This window comes from Archocentrus centrarchus, chromosome 13 (genome assembly GCF_007364275.1).
Source record: "Archocentrus centrarchus isolate MPI-CPG fArcCen1 chromosome 13, fArcCen1, whole genome shotgun sequence".
Classification (NCBI taxonomy): Eukaryota; Metazoa; Chordata; class Actinopteri; order Cichliformes; family Cichlidae; genus Archocentrus; species Archocentrus centrarchus.
In genome coordinates this window covers 34,034,619-34,051,793 of record NC_044358.1, presented here as the reverse complement: position 1 = coordinate 34,051,793, position 17,175 = coordinate 34,034,619, and the positions used below count along the sequence as shown (strand labels likewise).

Below are 17,175 nucleotides of genomic sequence, written 5' to 3'. Positions count from 1 at the left end.
GGTGGGGGACAGGGAAAAGAGCTGAACATGTGACACTACTGTGGACTCATGAGGTATTCAGCGTGAGACAGTGGTTGTCTGTGTGTGTGTGTGTGTGTGTGTGTGTGTGTGTGTGTGTGTGTGTGTGTGTGTGTGTGTGTGTGTGTGTGTGTGGAAACAGGCACCATAGAGAAGGCCTGTGACACTAATCTGGTCTTCCCAAGGGGAGTTTCTTCCTCTTTTTCCAATCATTGTCAACGCAAAAACGAAGCTGTCTCAGCTGACACATGCAGGTAAAGCATTCTGACTTAGGAAATTAAATTGTACAGTTGACTAAGAAATACTTTCATGGCCAGGTGACACCTGTTCCGTTGATATTTCATGGCAAATGAAATAACTGAAAATGAAGATGATTCAAAGTGTTGAATTTGAATTTTATAGCTTTTCACTGTACTTTTAAATATGATGTCCAAAGAGATGTTGCAGCAAGTGAGGGAGGTCACCATGAGGCTGAAAAGCCAAAATAAACCAATGAGAGACAGAGCAAAAACTTTAGGAGTGGCCAAATCAATAATCTAGTTCATTCTTTAAAATAATGAACGCACTGAGCAGCTCAGCAATACCAAAAGGCCTGCAAGACCACAGAAGACAACTGAAGCTGATGATAACAGAATTATTTTCATGGTTAAGAAAAATAACTTCATAAACATCTAACACTCGAGGAGGCAGGCGTATCATTGTCACAGTCTATAATCGAGAGACATCTTCACCTCATACAAATACAAAGGGTTTACAACAAGGTGCAAACCACTGGTTACACTCAACGACAAAGACAGATTAGACTCAGACAAAGCATATAACAAAAGCAAACCATGATATCTCAGCCCTGCGCATCATGTTTTTCAGTTACTAAACACAAAAGTGAAAATGGAGAGACCCACACATGGCCGAGAATCTCAAGGGAGGAAGCATTATTTGGTGATCATCATGGGTTCTAGACTTCAGGCAGTCATTGACAGCAAAGGATTAAAAATGATCTTAAAATGATCTTCATATTTAAACTTTGTCCAGTAAATTTAGAGTCTCTGAAAAACTAATGCAGAATTTTTGTAAAAACCCTTGAATTAAAGCTGAAAGTCTGTGCTTCAGTCACATCGTCATTGATTTAAAAATTGGTGTAGAGGCAAATCTACAGTTAGCATCCACAAGAAAATGCAAGTGATTGCAGTGTGCTGATGTGTTGACTTGCATGCAGTGGAGGATACTTAATCTTGTTGCCACTGTTCATAGGCTTATAAGCACAAATTACTTTGACAACTGTGTTTTCCAGGTGGGCATTGAGCCTATAAAATTTAGGGGATCACAAATATACCTATATAAATAAATATCATGGCTTTATTATCAGTGTGCAAGAATGATTATTTAGATATTCTAATTTTAGAATTTATAGATCAGATTTATAAGTCATAGTTCAAATCTCCTAAATATATGCACAAATTGACCTGAATCGTTAAAAATCATAAAGCCTTTACAAACATGGTTGGAGCAATAAAGGGGAAGAGATTAGACATCACCTGGAAAACCCTAGCTATGTTGGAAACTCAGACATTACTGACAAGATGTTTGATCATTAAAAAAAAGGGGGGGAGGAGCAACTGTCACAACAAGTATAGTGTTTTATTGCAGTTAGTTTGAAAACACGACCTTAAAAGTCAGACAGACACCAAAATATCAAAAACTCAGTCCAACATAAACACCAAGGCTTCCGTCTTCAGCCAACATCTGAGCTCCACACCCCTGACCTGTTTGCCTTGGGAGTCCCTACCAGGGGCAAGTTTATCATACTTTCATAGAGCATTGGGTTACTCAAGCACCAACTCCTACCACAGGAAGGTCTGTGGTAGGAGAGGGGTGGGGGTTGAACTGCAGGAAATAACTTGAGCAAGAAACCACAAGATCAAACAAAACACAAAGTACCATGGTAGCAGCAGCTGAACCGCAGAGGGGAAATCTGAAGGGATGGGAAATAAATAAAAGGATTAGGATCCGCAAAATTATAAGTGTCTTGTGACCCTTCACACCTTCTCAGAGACCTGCATCACAAAGGATTTGAGGTGCAGTGTTAGGAGGGTTCACTTTACTGTTACATTACCAGTCTGCCTCCTTATTTTCCCCCAGACAATTTAACACTGCTGGTGTTTCAGCTGAAAGAATACAGCTTGCATGCCATAAGTAAACCCCATCTTAATTTAAATAGATACAAAAATGTAATTCTGGTTAGGTCTTTCTGTACTTTAATTGTAGAGCCATAATAGCTATATAGTAAGTAACTTACTATATAACTATTATGGCTTTAGCCAGTAGTCCTTGCTGGGTTTAAATAAACTTTAATAGCTACAGCACTGTTCCCAATCAAACACATTCATAGCATTTAATATCAAAATAAATGCTGCATTACCCTGCTGCTCTGGCTGAATAGCTTGTATTCATGCTCATTGTTAGGCTGGGAAACCCTGTGGTTACTTAACCATGTTAGGGTAACATTTAGCCTGATTGCCAATTTTAGGGTAAGTGAACGCAGGTGTATCGGGCTTTGTTGTACAGGTCCCAGGTATTAGAGACAAACACAGGATTGTGCAAAAGTTGAGCAGCATAACAAGAGAGTGCTCACACACATTATGTTCAGCTAACTTGCCAAATTAAAACTAGAAAAAAAAGCTACCTACATATACAGTCTGTTGCCAAAAGGATTCACTCATTCATCCAAATCACTGAATTCAGGTGTTCCAATCACTTTCATGGTGTATAAACCAAGCACCTAGGCATGCAGACTGCTTCTACAATCATTTGTGAAAGAATGGGTCGCTCTCAGAAACTCAGTGAATTCCAGCGTGGTACCATGATAGGATGCCACCTGTGCAAGAAGTCCAGTCGTGAAACTTCCTCATTACTAAATATTCCACAGTCAACTGTTAGCGGTATTATAACAAAGTGGAAGCAGTTGGGACAGCAACTCAGCTGCAAAGTGGTAGGCTACATAAGATCACAGAGTGGGGTCAGCAGATGCTGAAGTGCATAGTGTACAGAGGTCACCTACTTTCTGCAGAGTCGATCACTACAGACCAAAGCAAAGCAAGGTCCATAAAGGCATGGATGAGTGTGTTTGGTGTCAGAGTCTGACCTCAACCATATAGAACACCTTTGGGATGAATTAGGGCAGAGACTGTGAGCCAGGCCTTCTTGTCCAACATCAGTGTCTGACCTCACAAATATGCTTCTGGAAGAATGGTCAAAAACACTCATAAACACACTCCTAAACCTTGTGGAAAGCCTTCCCAGAAGAGTTGAAGCTGTTATAGCTGCAAAGGGTGGGCCAACATCATATTAAACCCTATGGATTAAGAATGAGATGTCACTCAAGTTCATATGTGTGTGAAGACACACGAGCAAATACTCCTAGCAATATAGTGTACCTGTAACACAAAGAGCCAAAGTAAAGGACAGGAACACCAGCACACAGGTGTCATATGGCCTGGCCCTGTTAGGGGAGGAATCACGACTAAGGCTGTGCTCACTAACACTAATCATGGTAGTTCACCTGCACTAGGAAGCATTTCACTACACAACTGTGCAGCTGCACAGAAATCCCACGAACAGAATTTAAGTGTGTCCACACAAAGAGGTAAAATACACCATGAGAACATTTTAAAAGTAGTTTGTACAATGCAGGAAAATCATGCAGGACTGTTTTTAAAATGTTCACAATTTGGAGCTTAACCTTGATCAATTGACCAGTAACCTTCAGACTTTGTGGCTTCTGCACACTGTTACATGTCTGGTGTAAGCACAGGGGGATTTCCTTTGAGTAAAAATAATTAAATATTAGACTAGAACAAAAAGACAACTAAAGGCTCCAGGCAAAAAAAAAACACAAAAAAAAACGGATTTGCATTGTTCATACAAATGAAGCAAAATCTGTGGAGCAGTGTGGAAATGTAATTACACTCTTTAAAATGGACACACGCCCCCAAGTGATATCAGCCCAGCGGTTTACAGCAATCCCAGATGCGGAAGGAAAAAATCACACAGTCAGGCTTTTAACGGGAGGACAGGAAGTGGTGGAAACCAGCGACACCACCATTTCGCCTTCAAAATAAATCACTAGTTTAAAAAAAGAAAGAAAAAGAAAAGCAAAAACAAACCCTGTGAATAAGGGGGCAGCTGAATGCAGCCTTTAGAATTAGTAGTAGTAGTATAAATTTGAAAGGGAGTGACTTAAACCAAATCAAAGTTGTAACGTTCCCATTCATATTTTATCTCACATTTACCTAGTTTTTATGTGACCGTCTTGTGTGGGTTTATTAATGTTTTGCGGGAATGTATCACGCCATACCATCACTGTACTCATACTGAAACAATAAAGCCTGCCTTAATTTGAAAGTAAATACCGGAAGTGGGATCTTCTGTTTGGGCTAGCTTGACGGCGTCCGCTGTAAGAGTGGATGGAGGTGAAATATCTCGCTGGAAATACTTCTGCAGCGGACAGTCTGGGGTGTCAATTACACTGCGTTAGCATGTCAGCATGTGCGGTGTCTTTTTGACGGCGAAGAGGCACCGTTTCCACGATGGCGACCACCGAAATACAGGCCAGTCTGAAAACTTGAGAAAAGTTTGAGCACGGAGCAGGAGTCTTTTTCTGAGACTTTCCCTGTTGTCATTAGCGTTATAAAAAAAAAGAAAGGAAAGAAAAGAAAGAAAGTAAACCAACATGGCACACTCAACTTTCGTTTCGTTTTGGGCATTTGTTTTTAGTCTATACTTCGGTGTGTCCAAGTGTTACTTTTCCATACCGCTCAGAATATACCCAGGGAAGTATAACGTCTCCTCGGATGTTAATCTGACGTCTCTTCAGCGAATAGCGTTAAAGCCAGATGGAAAGGGCCTCTCTCTGGCCTCTGATCCCACCGGTACCGTGAACTTTCTGGACATGGTAAATAACTTGCAAGGAGACTCTGGGAGAGGCTACTACATAGAAATGTCAATTGGTACTCCTGGTCAAAAGGTACTGTATCAGCTGTTGTCTTTATTAACTCCCTAACTTATGTTTTGCTGTTTTCAGAAGGGCCTAAAAGTACCACTTTCCCTAATTTATTTCCTTTTTGTCAGTTTTCCACTATAATTAATGTATTTACACACTTATGTGTGTTTGATGCAATTGTGGTGTGTTTGCTGTGTATGTGTGATCAGGGGCCAGTTCATCTATCATGTGATCCAGTGGCCAGAAGGTGGGCTGGGTGTGTTTGTTTTGATTCACCTCAGGGCCATGGTTACCCATCTATACAACATTGTGTATTTAAATATACTTAAAAATGTGAGTTTTGAATTTACCCCAAGAGCAGAAAAAAATGAGGAGGCTTGTGGGAAGATAAGTATGGCTAGAACATTTTAATACGACTCTCCTTGCTTAAAGGCCTGCCGGGGACCATGGAGGAAGGATAGCATAGCTGTGGGGGTCCCGCAGCCTCATTAAAGTCTAGGGGTCTGTAGATTAAACCCTCCCACCCCACCCCTGCCACCACCACCCTGTCTACCACCACCCTTTCTCTGGCTCACATGCACTCACATGATGCTGCCTGTGAGGACCAGTGTTTCTTAGCAGGCAGCTGACAGGGATTACCAGGCTCCCAGGCAGCAAAGCGCACCCCGAGAGTTGTACAAAATAGCACGCACTCTATATCAGGCATATTTGTTGCTGTTATTCTTTTAGTTGTAAAAGTAAAAAATGTGTGCAAGTGTAATTTATCAGAATATCAATTTATACTACTTGTTATGTAGAGCACCTAACAAGATCATATTAATAATTGAGCAGGACTAAATCTGGGTGAACTGGAAGAGGGATTCTCCCGTCACTATTAAAAATACATGAGGCTTTAAGGGTGGCAGCGATTTGCCTTTGTGTCGTAAAGTAGTCGTCTTTGAATTGGAGCTTAAAGCAAAGGTGAATTAGCTCATTAGTAAGTTGACCTGTTGCCCCGGGGCCTCTCAAGTTAAACAGATCAGAGCTTTTAAGACTCCTGGGCGGCACATCTCAGTTTCTCAGGCTCACGGAGGCTTATCAGCGCTACCTGCCATGTCGCTGAGAATAACAATGCAGCACTTGCCAAAGTACACTTCCTTGCAACCAGTCCACAGTGTTGCATGCATAACTGTGACGCAGTGGTACACTGTCAGCTCACCTATGCAGGTCTCACGCTGTATCTTCTCCTGTATCTGTCCCACCAATTCGCTCTTTCCCCTGCACATCGCAGGCGGGGGAAAGAGACACACAATTAACCTCCGATGTCAGTGATCAGGTCCTCCGCCTCCCACCTGTCTGGAAAATCACTGTTTTTCATTTTTCATTTGGCCAGCATAAATGTTACTGTAAAAAGTGCTGACCGATGCTTTTATCCGCTGATCACTGATCAGTGTGTGTCATTGGCAACACGGAAAAACGGGTTATCACCGAGGTCTTGACCGGCATTTGTCGCAGTGCATTGTGGGATTTGTAGTGTATGGTGGGAGCACCATTTACTCAGGGGCCATTAATAATAGCTATATGAACTCATCAACTCAATCAACCCTCCAATTAAGAGGGTTAAGGGCCAAATTGTATGTTATTTTTGACATCAATTCACATACCGGAAGTGGGCAGGGCCAGAAGCGGCCCGCGGGCCGCAAGTTTGGACACCCCTGTTATAGACTCCCATGTTAAAATGTTCAACTCTGGCTCCAAAGCGCTAACACAGTAGTGGCTAGTATCATAATGTTGATGTTCCAAAATGTGAAGCACAAAAACAATGGATGACATCATGGTGGTGCTGTGTCCATGTTTTATACTCGGTATGGGCTGAAATTGATGCAGATACCTGCTAATTTTTGCTAATTTGTAGAAAAAATAATGATAAAATTTAACTCACTGAAAAATTGGAGCGAGTCTGAAGTAGCCAGTTGTGGAACAGCAGTTCTTATTGGTGTCCTTTTTATTATTTGAGTATGTGTTTAAAGTTGTTCTTGCACAATTTCCAGGATGTTGATTCTATGGCTGTGCAAAAGTGTAGGCTTAGATTGTTTAATTGTTTGGTAATGCTTTGTTTGTAATTTGCAGTATAGGTAGAGGAAACACCACCGCTTGATCTTCTGCCCCTCATGTTCCTGTCCTGTCAGTAATTACAGTGAAACCTTGCCGGCCGAGAGCCATCTGCTTTGGTTCACATTGTTTATGCAGTGGCAAAATGTCCTGTAACTCAGTACTACTGAGTTATACTCTCGATATTATTAACTAAATGATGATGTGATTACAGGGCCACGGTGTTCAATGAGCCACTATTCAAATCAGCCACTAATTGCGGCATCTGTTAGCATGTGGCACACACAGGCTGAGTGTTGGCTGGAGAGCCTCACATCTGCTAATTGGTACAAACAGGTAGCAGATGCACGTTGCCGCTATGGAGCCACCACCAATTAGACAGTGAATGCTCAACTGCAGACTGCCACAGCAGGGGAAGAGATTTGCCTGAAGCTCAGAAGCTCAGCTAAGGGAGGATAGTGTCACTAGTAAAAGATAGGTGATGTGGGGATAAGGAAGCGCCCTTGCTTTCCCTTCTCACTATTCTTCTTCACCATGAAATCAGTATTTTCCAGTCGGGCCTTTTGACTGGTTCAGGCCTTGTGAGTGGCCTGCTGCCATCTGCAAGGTGGCAGAGGGGTTTTACATAGCACAGTGACAGTGGTGGGACAAGAGCCAGCGCAATGAGGAGGAACTGATAAGCCTGGCTCAACAGGGGTTTCTCATGGCTGACTGAGCCAGTCAATAACATGTGGTTGATAATTACAGAACTGTTTCATAAAGACCAAATGGACCTGAGCATGCCGGTGGAATGTCCTCTACAAGGAAATGAAGAATGTTTGTGCTTATAAGCAAATAGTGTAGTGTAATGTTTAACAAGCGTTTATGTGTAATGGCCCAAAGGGCTTAACAACCAAAGGTTTTACATTTTAAATAAACAATTTCCTGCTGTTCAGGTGTATCTTAAGGTAAAGGCAAACACAAAGGAGCAACAGTGGATCAATTGTTGCAGTTGCTATTTACATTTGAGCACATTTAATGAGCAACTCTGTTTTCATAGATTGATTCATAGATTGATACATTATTAAAAAGCCGCTGTATAGAAGTCTTTGTGGCTGATTCATCAGGTGGTTTTGGAGCATTAGGTTTACGACCCCCGCCGTGGTGAGGAATGCTTTCCAACGAGCGTTAACATGGCCACGGCTCGGACGTGGAGGTGACAGAAGTCTGCTGTTTAATTAGTTCCTGCTCATTGACTTGATGCCTGGAAGACAACATTATCTCAAGTACTGTTAACTCGTCCCCACTGTTCACATGACACATACCAAATGACTGATTAGGTCACACAGTCATGTAAGCAGCTTGAGGCTGTCGTGTTTGACTCGGAGATCACACATTAAGAGAACACTTCTGTCAGAGGTGCACAGTTAATGACAAAGACATCAGTTTGTCCAGTACTGGAATTTGACAAAAGTAGTGCTACACCATCTATATCGTTTCCTCTTGTATCTGTTGCTAAAATAATGTTTACTGACGGCATTAAAAATGTGTAAATACTTGTAGCTTAAACCAAGCAGTTCTTTCTTCTTCCAAACAAAATGTCAATTTGTGATCCAGTCTGGATCTTTCAGATGGGCATGAAGTACCTCTAAAAGAGATAAAACCTTCTTTATGTTTTGCAATTTTTATGGCCCATTTCCCTTTCATCGTTTTCTGGAGAACTCTTGTATAATTTACCTTTTGTGTTTTCATGCTGTGAGGAAATTTCTATCTATCTTTCTGTTCCTCTCTTCATATTTGCAAACAAACATTAATGTCTTTTTAAAGCTTAAAGTCTTCTGAATGCAACCCTCTGTGCTTGGCTGTCATTCTTTCTTTTCTTTTTTTTTTAATTTCACCATGTGATTCAGGAGCTGTGTAAGTTAGGGTGGGTAACAGACAGCCGGAGTGGTTGTTAAAGCAGATTGCGCCTTTTGTTTTCCAGCTGAACATCCTGGTGGATACAGGCAGCAGTAACTTTGCCGTGGCCGCAGCTCCACACCCATTTATTACTCACTACTTCAACACTGCACTGTGAGTGGCCAGAGCACTGTATAATTCAAAACCTAAGATCTTAAACAAATTGTTTTAATTTAGTTATAATTTATCTGCTTGCCTGCATTTTATCATGATTATAGTATAATTTAGTATTTGCATTTAGAGTTTTAATATAAATAATGGATTAGCCTAGTATGTTTAATACTCATGGTATTAAACATGTCTGTGTCTGTCTACTTGCCTTAAGCTTTGTAACAGTTCATACGTTTTGGATTTTTTTCTCCTGCATTTAGTTCCAGTACCTACCGTTCAAGCAGTCGTACTGTAGCTGTAAAGTACACCCAAGGCAACTGGGAAGGTGAACTGGGAATCGACCGCGTCTCCATTCCCAAAGGCCCAAACGGGACCATCACAAACAACATTGCTGCCATCCTGTCTTCTGATGGCTTCTTCCTCCCTGGGATCAACTGGCAGGGCATCCTGGGACTGGCCTATCCTGTGCTGGCACGGGTGAGGAAGAGACTCTTTTACAACTTTGGTTAAAGTTATTAAGAAAAGTCAATGATTTCTGTGAGTAGCCCACTGTGATATTTACTATCAAAAAGCTGTTTTACACTCTTAAAAACAAAGAAGACACTCAAAGGACAAAGCATTTCTGCATATTCACACATGTCGTCATAAATATTACTTATTTTACTTGAACACCCTGGACAGGTTGCCAGTTTATTGCAGAGACACATTCACACCTCAGTTATAAGCCTCCCACTCCTCACTTCATAGACCGAACACTCTAGGTGTATCTTATTTCCATTATGTCACAATTTTGGAGCCCAGACACCAAACTCTAATGCTATTCTGATTCTGTAGTAAATGGATCATTGCAAAAGTGAGCTGCCTAACTAAAGTACTGTTTTCCATGTATATAGCATTACACACATATATAAGGATGAGAGTAGAAGAATGGTAAATGGACTAGGTCTTATATAGCACGTTTCTACTCGAGCACTCAAAATGCTTTATACATGTCTTATTCTCCTTTTCACACAGGCACTTTTTTTTTCTATGCGTAAGTGCTTTCTATCCAACATTCACACACCAATGAATGCATCAAGATCAGAATGCAAGATTCTCAAGTTCAGTATCTTGCCCAAGGATACTTCGGCATGCAGACTGGGCAGCTAGGGATCGAACCACCAACCTTCCAATTAGTAAATGACCTGCTCTTCCTTTTTCAGAGGAACATGTTGTGTACAGTATTTGTAAAGTGTGACAGAAGAACTAAATCAAGGTGCTTTTACCCAGTGTCAGCTTTTTTTTTTTTTTTATTTGTTAATCTCATGTTAGTGGCGCTTGAATGACATCATTGCAAACAGCACAATACGTTCCTTCATTCTGCACTGACTGCAGCAACCTTTGGGATCAAATGTCAGTGATCGAGGAGCCGATATGCTTACACTGACCACTTTGTGCTGTTGATGTCTCCTGAGTATTGAGGTTGAACTTTGCTTCAGGCTGTTTGTCATGCATGACATGGTGACACTATTGAGAAAAACAGGAGGGAACGTAATTTGGTCAAGGAGCAGAGCACTGACTCATACCCACTGTGTGCTCACAGTCCAAACTGATGATATATACTGCTGTAGCATTTTCATTCCATAGGTCTTGTGTTTTATGTGATTGGTTTTCTGTATTGAGTTGAAGAGTAAATAAACGTACAGCCTCCGCATTCTGGGTTGCTACACAAACCAAAAGCATAAAATGCAAACATAAAAGCTTAAAGTTTAAATCAATCGACATGAGTTAACAGCATCTGATGTCTCTCCATCAGCCTGACTCATCTGTGGAGCCCTTCTTCAACTCTGTGGTGCAACAGCTGAGGATTCCTGACATCTTTTCCCTCCAGATGTGTGGTGCTGGACTGTCAGCCAGCAGCACAGCAGACCCTTTGGGTGGTAGTCTTGTGAGTAGTCATAAGGAACAGCCCAGGGAGGAGTTTGATTAAATGAAAACATTGGTTCTAAACATTCCCTAAACAGTCTTCATATCATTAATGATCTCTGTCTCAGATTCAGTATTTTTGTGTTAGTTTGTGTGTAGACCAGTACCTTTTATAAATGTAATAGCTGATATCCTTCATGTCAGTGTGTTTCCACATTGGAAGGCCTTTCTAGTTTGAGTGGAGCTAATTAAGCTAAGATAGCATCCTGCTGAGAGCACGTCTGTCGCTGTAATATTTACGACCTTGGTGCCTCGCTCACTGCATCTCCATCATGTGACCCACGGATGCAGACAGATGGATAAGATGGCGGGGTGCTTGTGTGTGTATGTGTGTTTATTGACTGTGGTCTGTCAGAGTGTGGGCACAGGGATAAACATTTGCTAGAGTGTGTTCATGTTGGATATTCCGTGTGACCTGGTGAGGGCTGTGTGTTTTTATTCCTTCACATTGGCGACAGCTATTGCCCAAATGGCCACTAAACATATTTTAGGCTATAAAGTAAGAATTCATATGCTAATAATGAGAGATTTTCACACAAGTTGGATGAAATGATGACGCAATGACATTATATATCAAAAAACACTTCTGGCCATTATTGATCAGCATACCTCCGGAGAGAAGAGGAGAGTGTGACCACATTTTAAGTACAGCGTGACCGATCTATTGTCCGATAATAGGTATTTATCAATCTGCCAGTATCTGCATTTATAATGGTTGATCAATGAAACGCCCTTCAATCATATTATGAGTGTTGATCTTGCATAGTTTGTCCACCAGAGGGCACTGTGCAACTCTCATGTTAGCAACACATTTGGAACGCGACAAACACAAGTTGGGTAGCATGTATATGAGAACATAAATAACTACACATAACGGATGTTAGAGAAATCTGTTTTATCTGTTTGAAAGAAAAAATATTGGCAGATATATCAGAATATCGGATTTTTAGATCACCAAATATCGATCATATTTGTCTTAAAAATACGAAATCGATCACGCTCTGATTTTAAGTTTGGTTAGATACTGAAGTGTTGAGGCTAAACTGATACGGATGTAAACTGCAGCTTTACTGATTCATGGAGACATAAATAAATGCAAGGCAGTAATCTTGGTTTTGCTCTTTTTTTTTTTCTTAGATAATGGGTGGGGCTGAACCAACTCTGTTTCGAGGCTCAGTGTGGTACACCCCTATAGTAGAAGAGTGGTACTACCAAGTGGAGGTTTTGAAGCTGGAGGTGGGAGACCAGAATCTGAATCTGGACTGCAGAGAGGTAAAACATCACAGTCTGTATTGCTTCTCTCATCATCATACCACACTACACTATGCCAAGATAGATCAGTAAACTGTAGCTTTACTTGAGTAACTGGCTATGTCAAGGTTAAAACACTGAAATGTAAGAGAAGCTGAGTAGCAGTGCTACAGAGTGGTGTAATCCGGGTTGTCTGCTTGTGAAAGAACTTCCTCATTTTATATTCTTTTGTTTGCTCAAGGTCTTCCATAGGAGCCTGTTGAACTGAGAACACACCCAACCGCACTTCACTCTTTATCTCTTTCTTTCAGTATAACATGGATAAAGCTATAGTTGACAGTGGGACGACGCTGCTGCGACTTCCTGTCAACGTCTTCAATGCATTGGTAGAAGCCATCACACGCAGCTCTCTGGTATGCTGCCTCCGCTCCACAGACAATGATGAAACATGTTGTCAGAGCAAAGATATGCAGGGGAGAATAGCACACACTCACTGTTCAAGGACGTAGTAGCTTTAAGTGGAAGGATCTGGGTTTTTATTTTTTTTTTCTCTGCTATAAAAATATATGTCTATGTGCTCCACGCTTTTGTTTATTTACCATTCAGCTTTGCACATTTCTCACCTTTTGGAACAGCACACAAACAGCTCTCAAGGTTAATTTGAACTTGGAGGCAACATTTTAAATTAAAGCACCCACATCCTTACAGATGAATACAAAGGAGGAAAATGAAAGGAGAACATCAAAACTTGTTTTGGTGCTATGTTGACCTTCTTTTTCTGTCTTTATCCTTTTTGTTCATTGCTGTCTCTTTTCTACTGTCTGTGTCAATTTTACTGTTGCTGTCTTATTTTCTTTTCCTTTCCGCCTCTTTGTTTTGGATTCAGATCCAGGAGTTTTCTTCAGGATTCTGGGATGGCACCAAGCTAGCATGCTGGATGAAGGGAGAGAACCCCTGGAGGTTTTTCCCTAAGCTGTCCATCTACCTGAGGGCCACAAACACCAGCCAGTCTTTTCGCATCACCATTCTGCCTCAGGTGCCAGGCACATATAATTGGGGGGGGGGGGGGGGGGGGGGGGTGATATATCTACCCTTCTCCAGATCTTCCATCAACCAAAGATAAACTCATCTGTCCCCATTCCTTGTCTTCTCACAGCTTTACATCCAGCCAGTCACAGATGTGGACGGCACTCTGGACTGCTTCCGTTTCGGAGTGTCATCATCAACAAACGGCCTCGTGATCGGCGCTACTGTTATGGAAGGCTTCTACGTAGTGTTTGACCGCGCTCAGCGGAGACTGGGCTTCGCACTCAGCAACTGTGCAGGTAAGAGTTCATGCATGTGTCAGTTACTGCTCCCTAACAGTTACATGCCTGTGAATCTAGCTGTATAAATTAGCAATAAAACTGTAAAAAAGGTGCAGGTGTCTGATTGTGTAACACATTTTATGAGAAAGTATGGCAGAAGTCTTGGTTGTTTAGAGCAGAGAGTAAACCATATGTCAGCAAATGGCAGTTAATGTTGACAATGATACAATTTTTATACAATATCTTATTTTAAACAGGAAGGATAGTTACTGGTTGGACATCCACACAGCCTGATGGTGATTAATTAATAATTTATTGTCAAGCAAAGTCCTAAAGTCAGCCACTTTTAGGCTCACTGACTAAAAGTGTAACACGATATCCTGTTCACCATGCCCTAAACATCAAAATTTAAGCCTTAAGTGATACTTCCTCATAGTTCTGTGTAAATATGAACCTCAGCCAGGCCTCCCTCCCTAATACTAAAGTACAAAGTTTACTTTTGTTGCGTGTTAAGCAAACACTTTAGTAAGCTGAAGGTTAAGGTTGGAGACTTGTGGCAGCTTTAATTTCTAAGCTGGCTGGTAAAATCCAGATAAATTTAGCTGTGGATGAGAAGCGCTTGAGTAAAATAAATACTCTAAAATCAGCAGTTGTTGTAAGAAGCCGTTAACTGTTTGTGTTAAAAGTGTTCGTTCACTGTCGTCAAAGCATCAGCTAGGTCTCAGTTCAGGAAAAGCTCTCTTCACCTGTCTTTCCAGCTTTTCTCATGCATAGGCACACAGGTTTGCTCTTTTTATTTGGCACTTATGTTTTTAAATGAGCAAATAATACCAATTTAATGCTGCTTGTTTTGGTTTTATGAGATATGAGTTACTTTAATGTGTGACCTGTTGTTGAGATCACAAGTGACAGAGCCAGTCAAAGCTGAAGTCTAAACTATGCCTCTGTCATATGTCGCTGCAGTAAGCAGCGGGGTGGCTCTGTCAGAGATCGAGGGACCCTTCTCTGCAGCAGACGTGGCGGCCAACTGCTCTGGCGGCCCACTGAAGGAGACTTTTGTGTGGATGATATCTTACGCCTTGATGGCAGTCTGTGCGGCAGTCCTCGTCATCCTGCTGCTCATGCTGATCCTGCCCTGCAGGCGGAGAAACCGGTCCGGCGAGATCACGGACGAGTCCTCGCTGGTCCGACACCGCATCAAATGACTGAGAGGGAAAAGGCGGGCGAACGGACAGTCGGACAGCGAGCAGAGCGCGTCCACAAGGGGCTGCACCGGGGCAACCTGCCCCGACCAATGACGCTTAGCTTAAAGTCTGACTGACTTTTAGACTGTACTCATCAGCTTGGCCCACAGAGACAGACGCACAGACTGATCGACTGCCTCTTAAAGGGAAAAATCCATCCCCAAAACAATTCTTAAAACAGGTGTTGGTCATGAATGTGTGTTGTTTGGTTGTTCCTCCCTCTTATTGTCACTGATAATTTGCTAATGTTATACTTCTGTTGCCTAAATCCATCAACACAGCATCGATGGAGGCACTCACATCAGATCCAGGCTCGTTCTCCTCATAGCTGCAGAAGATATTCTGAGAAATGTAGGGCTTCGCTAGAAGATGAACAAAACTATTAATAATTACAAAATAACTCCTGAAACACATGAAACATCCCAGCAGCAATAAATATTAGAAGAACAGTTCAGTGGTGCAGACAATTACAGGACATCCAGAAGGAAGGATAATAAATGGTACACTGGCATCCTCTCCGTGCAGACAGTGTTTTCTAGGTTTCTAAGCCTCATAAACCTGATCAAACGTGCCTTTGCAGCTGAGAATCTGAAACCTGAAGTTTTTTTTTTTTTTAATCTAACGCCAACAATATGATGTTTGTAGAGCCTTCCTCTATTTTGATGTTTTCCACTCATCTGTGGAATAAAATTATAAACTGCAGATATTAAAGTTGAGGGGGAAAAGCTGCTCACTGTTAATATGAATATGAAAAGATGCACACGTGTTTACAGTGCCTGTAGTGCCTTTTTGGTCTCAGATCTCTACTAGAACAGGATCAGCAGTTTGGGACTCATTCTGCTGAGTTGCACTTTGTTTCTAAAGTTAATCAAAGTGTTATAAAGCAACAGATCATTATCTCTCCATCTGTAATGCAATTTATTGTATTAATGTAGTTTTACCAATTCTGTATCCACTCAGCTTTATATTTAAGTCTCTTTGAATATGATTGTATTTTTATTATTACTGTTATTATTATTATTATTCCAAATCTTTGCTTCCTTAGACTACATTTCAAAGGGTATTCATACTGCACATTTTATATAATTAAAATTAAAAGTCACCTGTGGGCTTCAGTTAACTTTCTAGCAAATCAGACGTTCCTGTTAGCAATAATTTAAAAAATCGACTTGTTGAATGTCATTTTGCAGTCTCTTCACATTAGTGACATAAAGTCCACGGGAGACGCTCCTCTGCAGTTCACTCACCCTCAGATTTGTTCATTTTGACAAAAAAATATGAGCCTTCTGTAATCTGACCCAAGCTGCACTCATTTGTGAAATTGTTGAATTGAAGGTACACTTGAATCTTAAACTGCTCGCTTATTTATGACTGTATTTTTTTTCTGTGCCATAATTGTATTTGGGTTGTAAATAAAAGAACTTGTTACAAATCAGGGCTTTAACACCCCCCCCCCCCCCCACCCCCACCCCCGACTCTGAACAGGATGAGCAGAAGCGAATGGGTGGATGGATGGAGTATTTTTTTTCCCTTTGGGAAAACAAGCAGGAAAAATGTGATTCAACAAAATAAAATTACACAGGATTTGGCAACTTAATTTTAGCCCTTAAAAAGTATGAAATTATTTAAAGAGTGACCCTCATTTCTTTGTATTTTGCAATATTTAGTATGACCGCTTACCTAATTTTAACACCTGCAAGACTAGATAATTGTTTATTGATAGTGATTGAAGGAGGGTGTGCTTTTTCAAGTAACTGTGACTAATTACAACCTTTGTCTTTTTTTACATTAAGAAGCAGTGTCATTGTGGTATTTTAAAACGCTATTTCATCGGACTCAAATGCACTGGCTTCCTCAAAGTGCACAGCTCACCTCATGACGCAAATGTTGTGAGCTGCTGGTCCAACAGACAGTAAAGCTTAATACTGCTTCCAGATGAAACTTAAACTGATACACATGATTGCCTAGAATAACTTTTAGTTGTCACTGTATGAGTTCATTTTGTGTTACATCATTTGGTTTCATGGTGTTAAGCTGTGGAGGTAATTTTGATAGCTATAGTGTCACATCTGACACCGTCAAACTGAACAAAACCAGATTCCTGGAATTCATATGCTGCACATTAGCAGTTACCTAGATGGAATAAAGATTAGGAGCTGAAAGTGGCATTAGAGAGCATTCACTATATTCTGGAATTAAAGCTCAGCCATTCAGCTGATTTATTACAGCCATTTAATTATGACACTAATTA

The 17,175-nt window shown here is 41.1% G+C and overlaps 1 protein-coding gene and 1 long non-coding RNA gene across 2 annotated transcripts; one reads left to right on the top strand and one right to left on the bottom strand.

Annotated features, from left to right (window-relative positions):
- Positions 1–4,433: 4,433 nt before the first annotated feature.
- bace2 (beta-secretase 2) lies at positions 4,434–16,356 on the top strand. The gene is made up of 9 exons (XM_030745270.1): positions 4,434–5,041; positions 9,072–9,160; positions 9,418–9,634; positions 10,953–11,084; positions 12,260–12,394; positions 12,685–12,786; positions 13,260–13,409; positions 13,530–13,698; positions 14,644–16,356. The coding sequence occupies exons 1-9, from the start codon at positions 4,748–4,750 to the stop codon at positions 14,883–14,885; spliced, it is 1,530 nt and encodes a 509-aa protein (XP_030601130.1). The 5' UTR covers positions 4,434–4,747; the 3' UTR covers positions 14,886–16,356.
- Positions 8,102–14,957, bottom strand: LOC115791144 (uncharacterized). Its single transcript, XR_004020845.1, has 3 exons — positions 14,757–14,957; positions 9,431–9,625; positions 8,102–8,351 (listed from the first exon to the last, which is right to left on the bottom strand). It is a non-coding gene; the product is annotated as an uncharacterized LOC115791144 (long non-coding RNA).
- Positions 16,357–17,175: the final 819 nt, after the last annotated feature.

Coding starts and splice junctions, on each gene's coding strand:
- bace2 (XM_030745270.1), top strand. CDS start 4,748: ATGGCACACTCAACTTTCGTTTCGTTTTGGGCATTTGTTTTTAGTCTA. Junction 9,635..10,952: donor CCTATCCTGTGCTGGCACGG/GTGAGGAAGAGA, acceptor TCTCTCCATCAG/CCTGACTCATCTGTGGAGCC. Junction 11,085..12,259: donor ACCCTTTGGGTGGTAGTCTT/GTGAGTAGTCAT, acceptor TTTTTTTCTTAG/ATAATGGGTGGGGCTGAACC.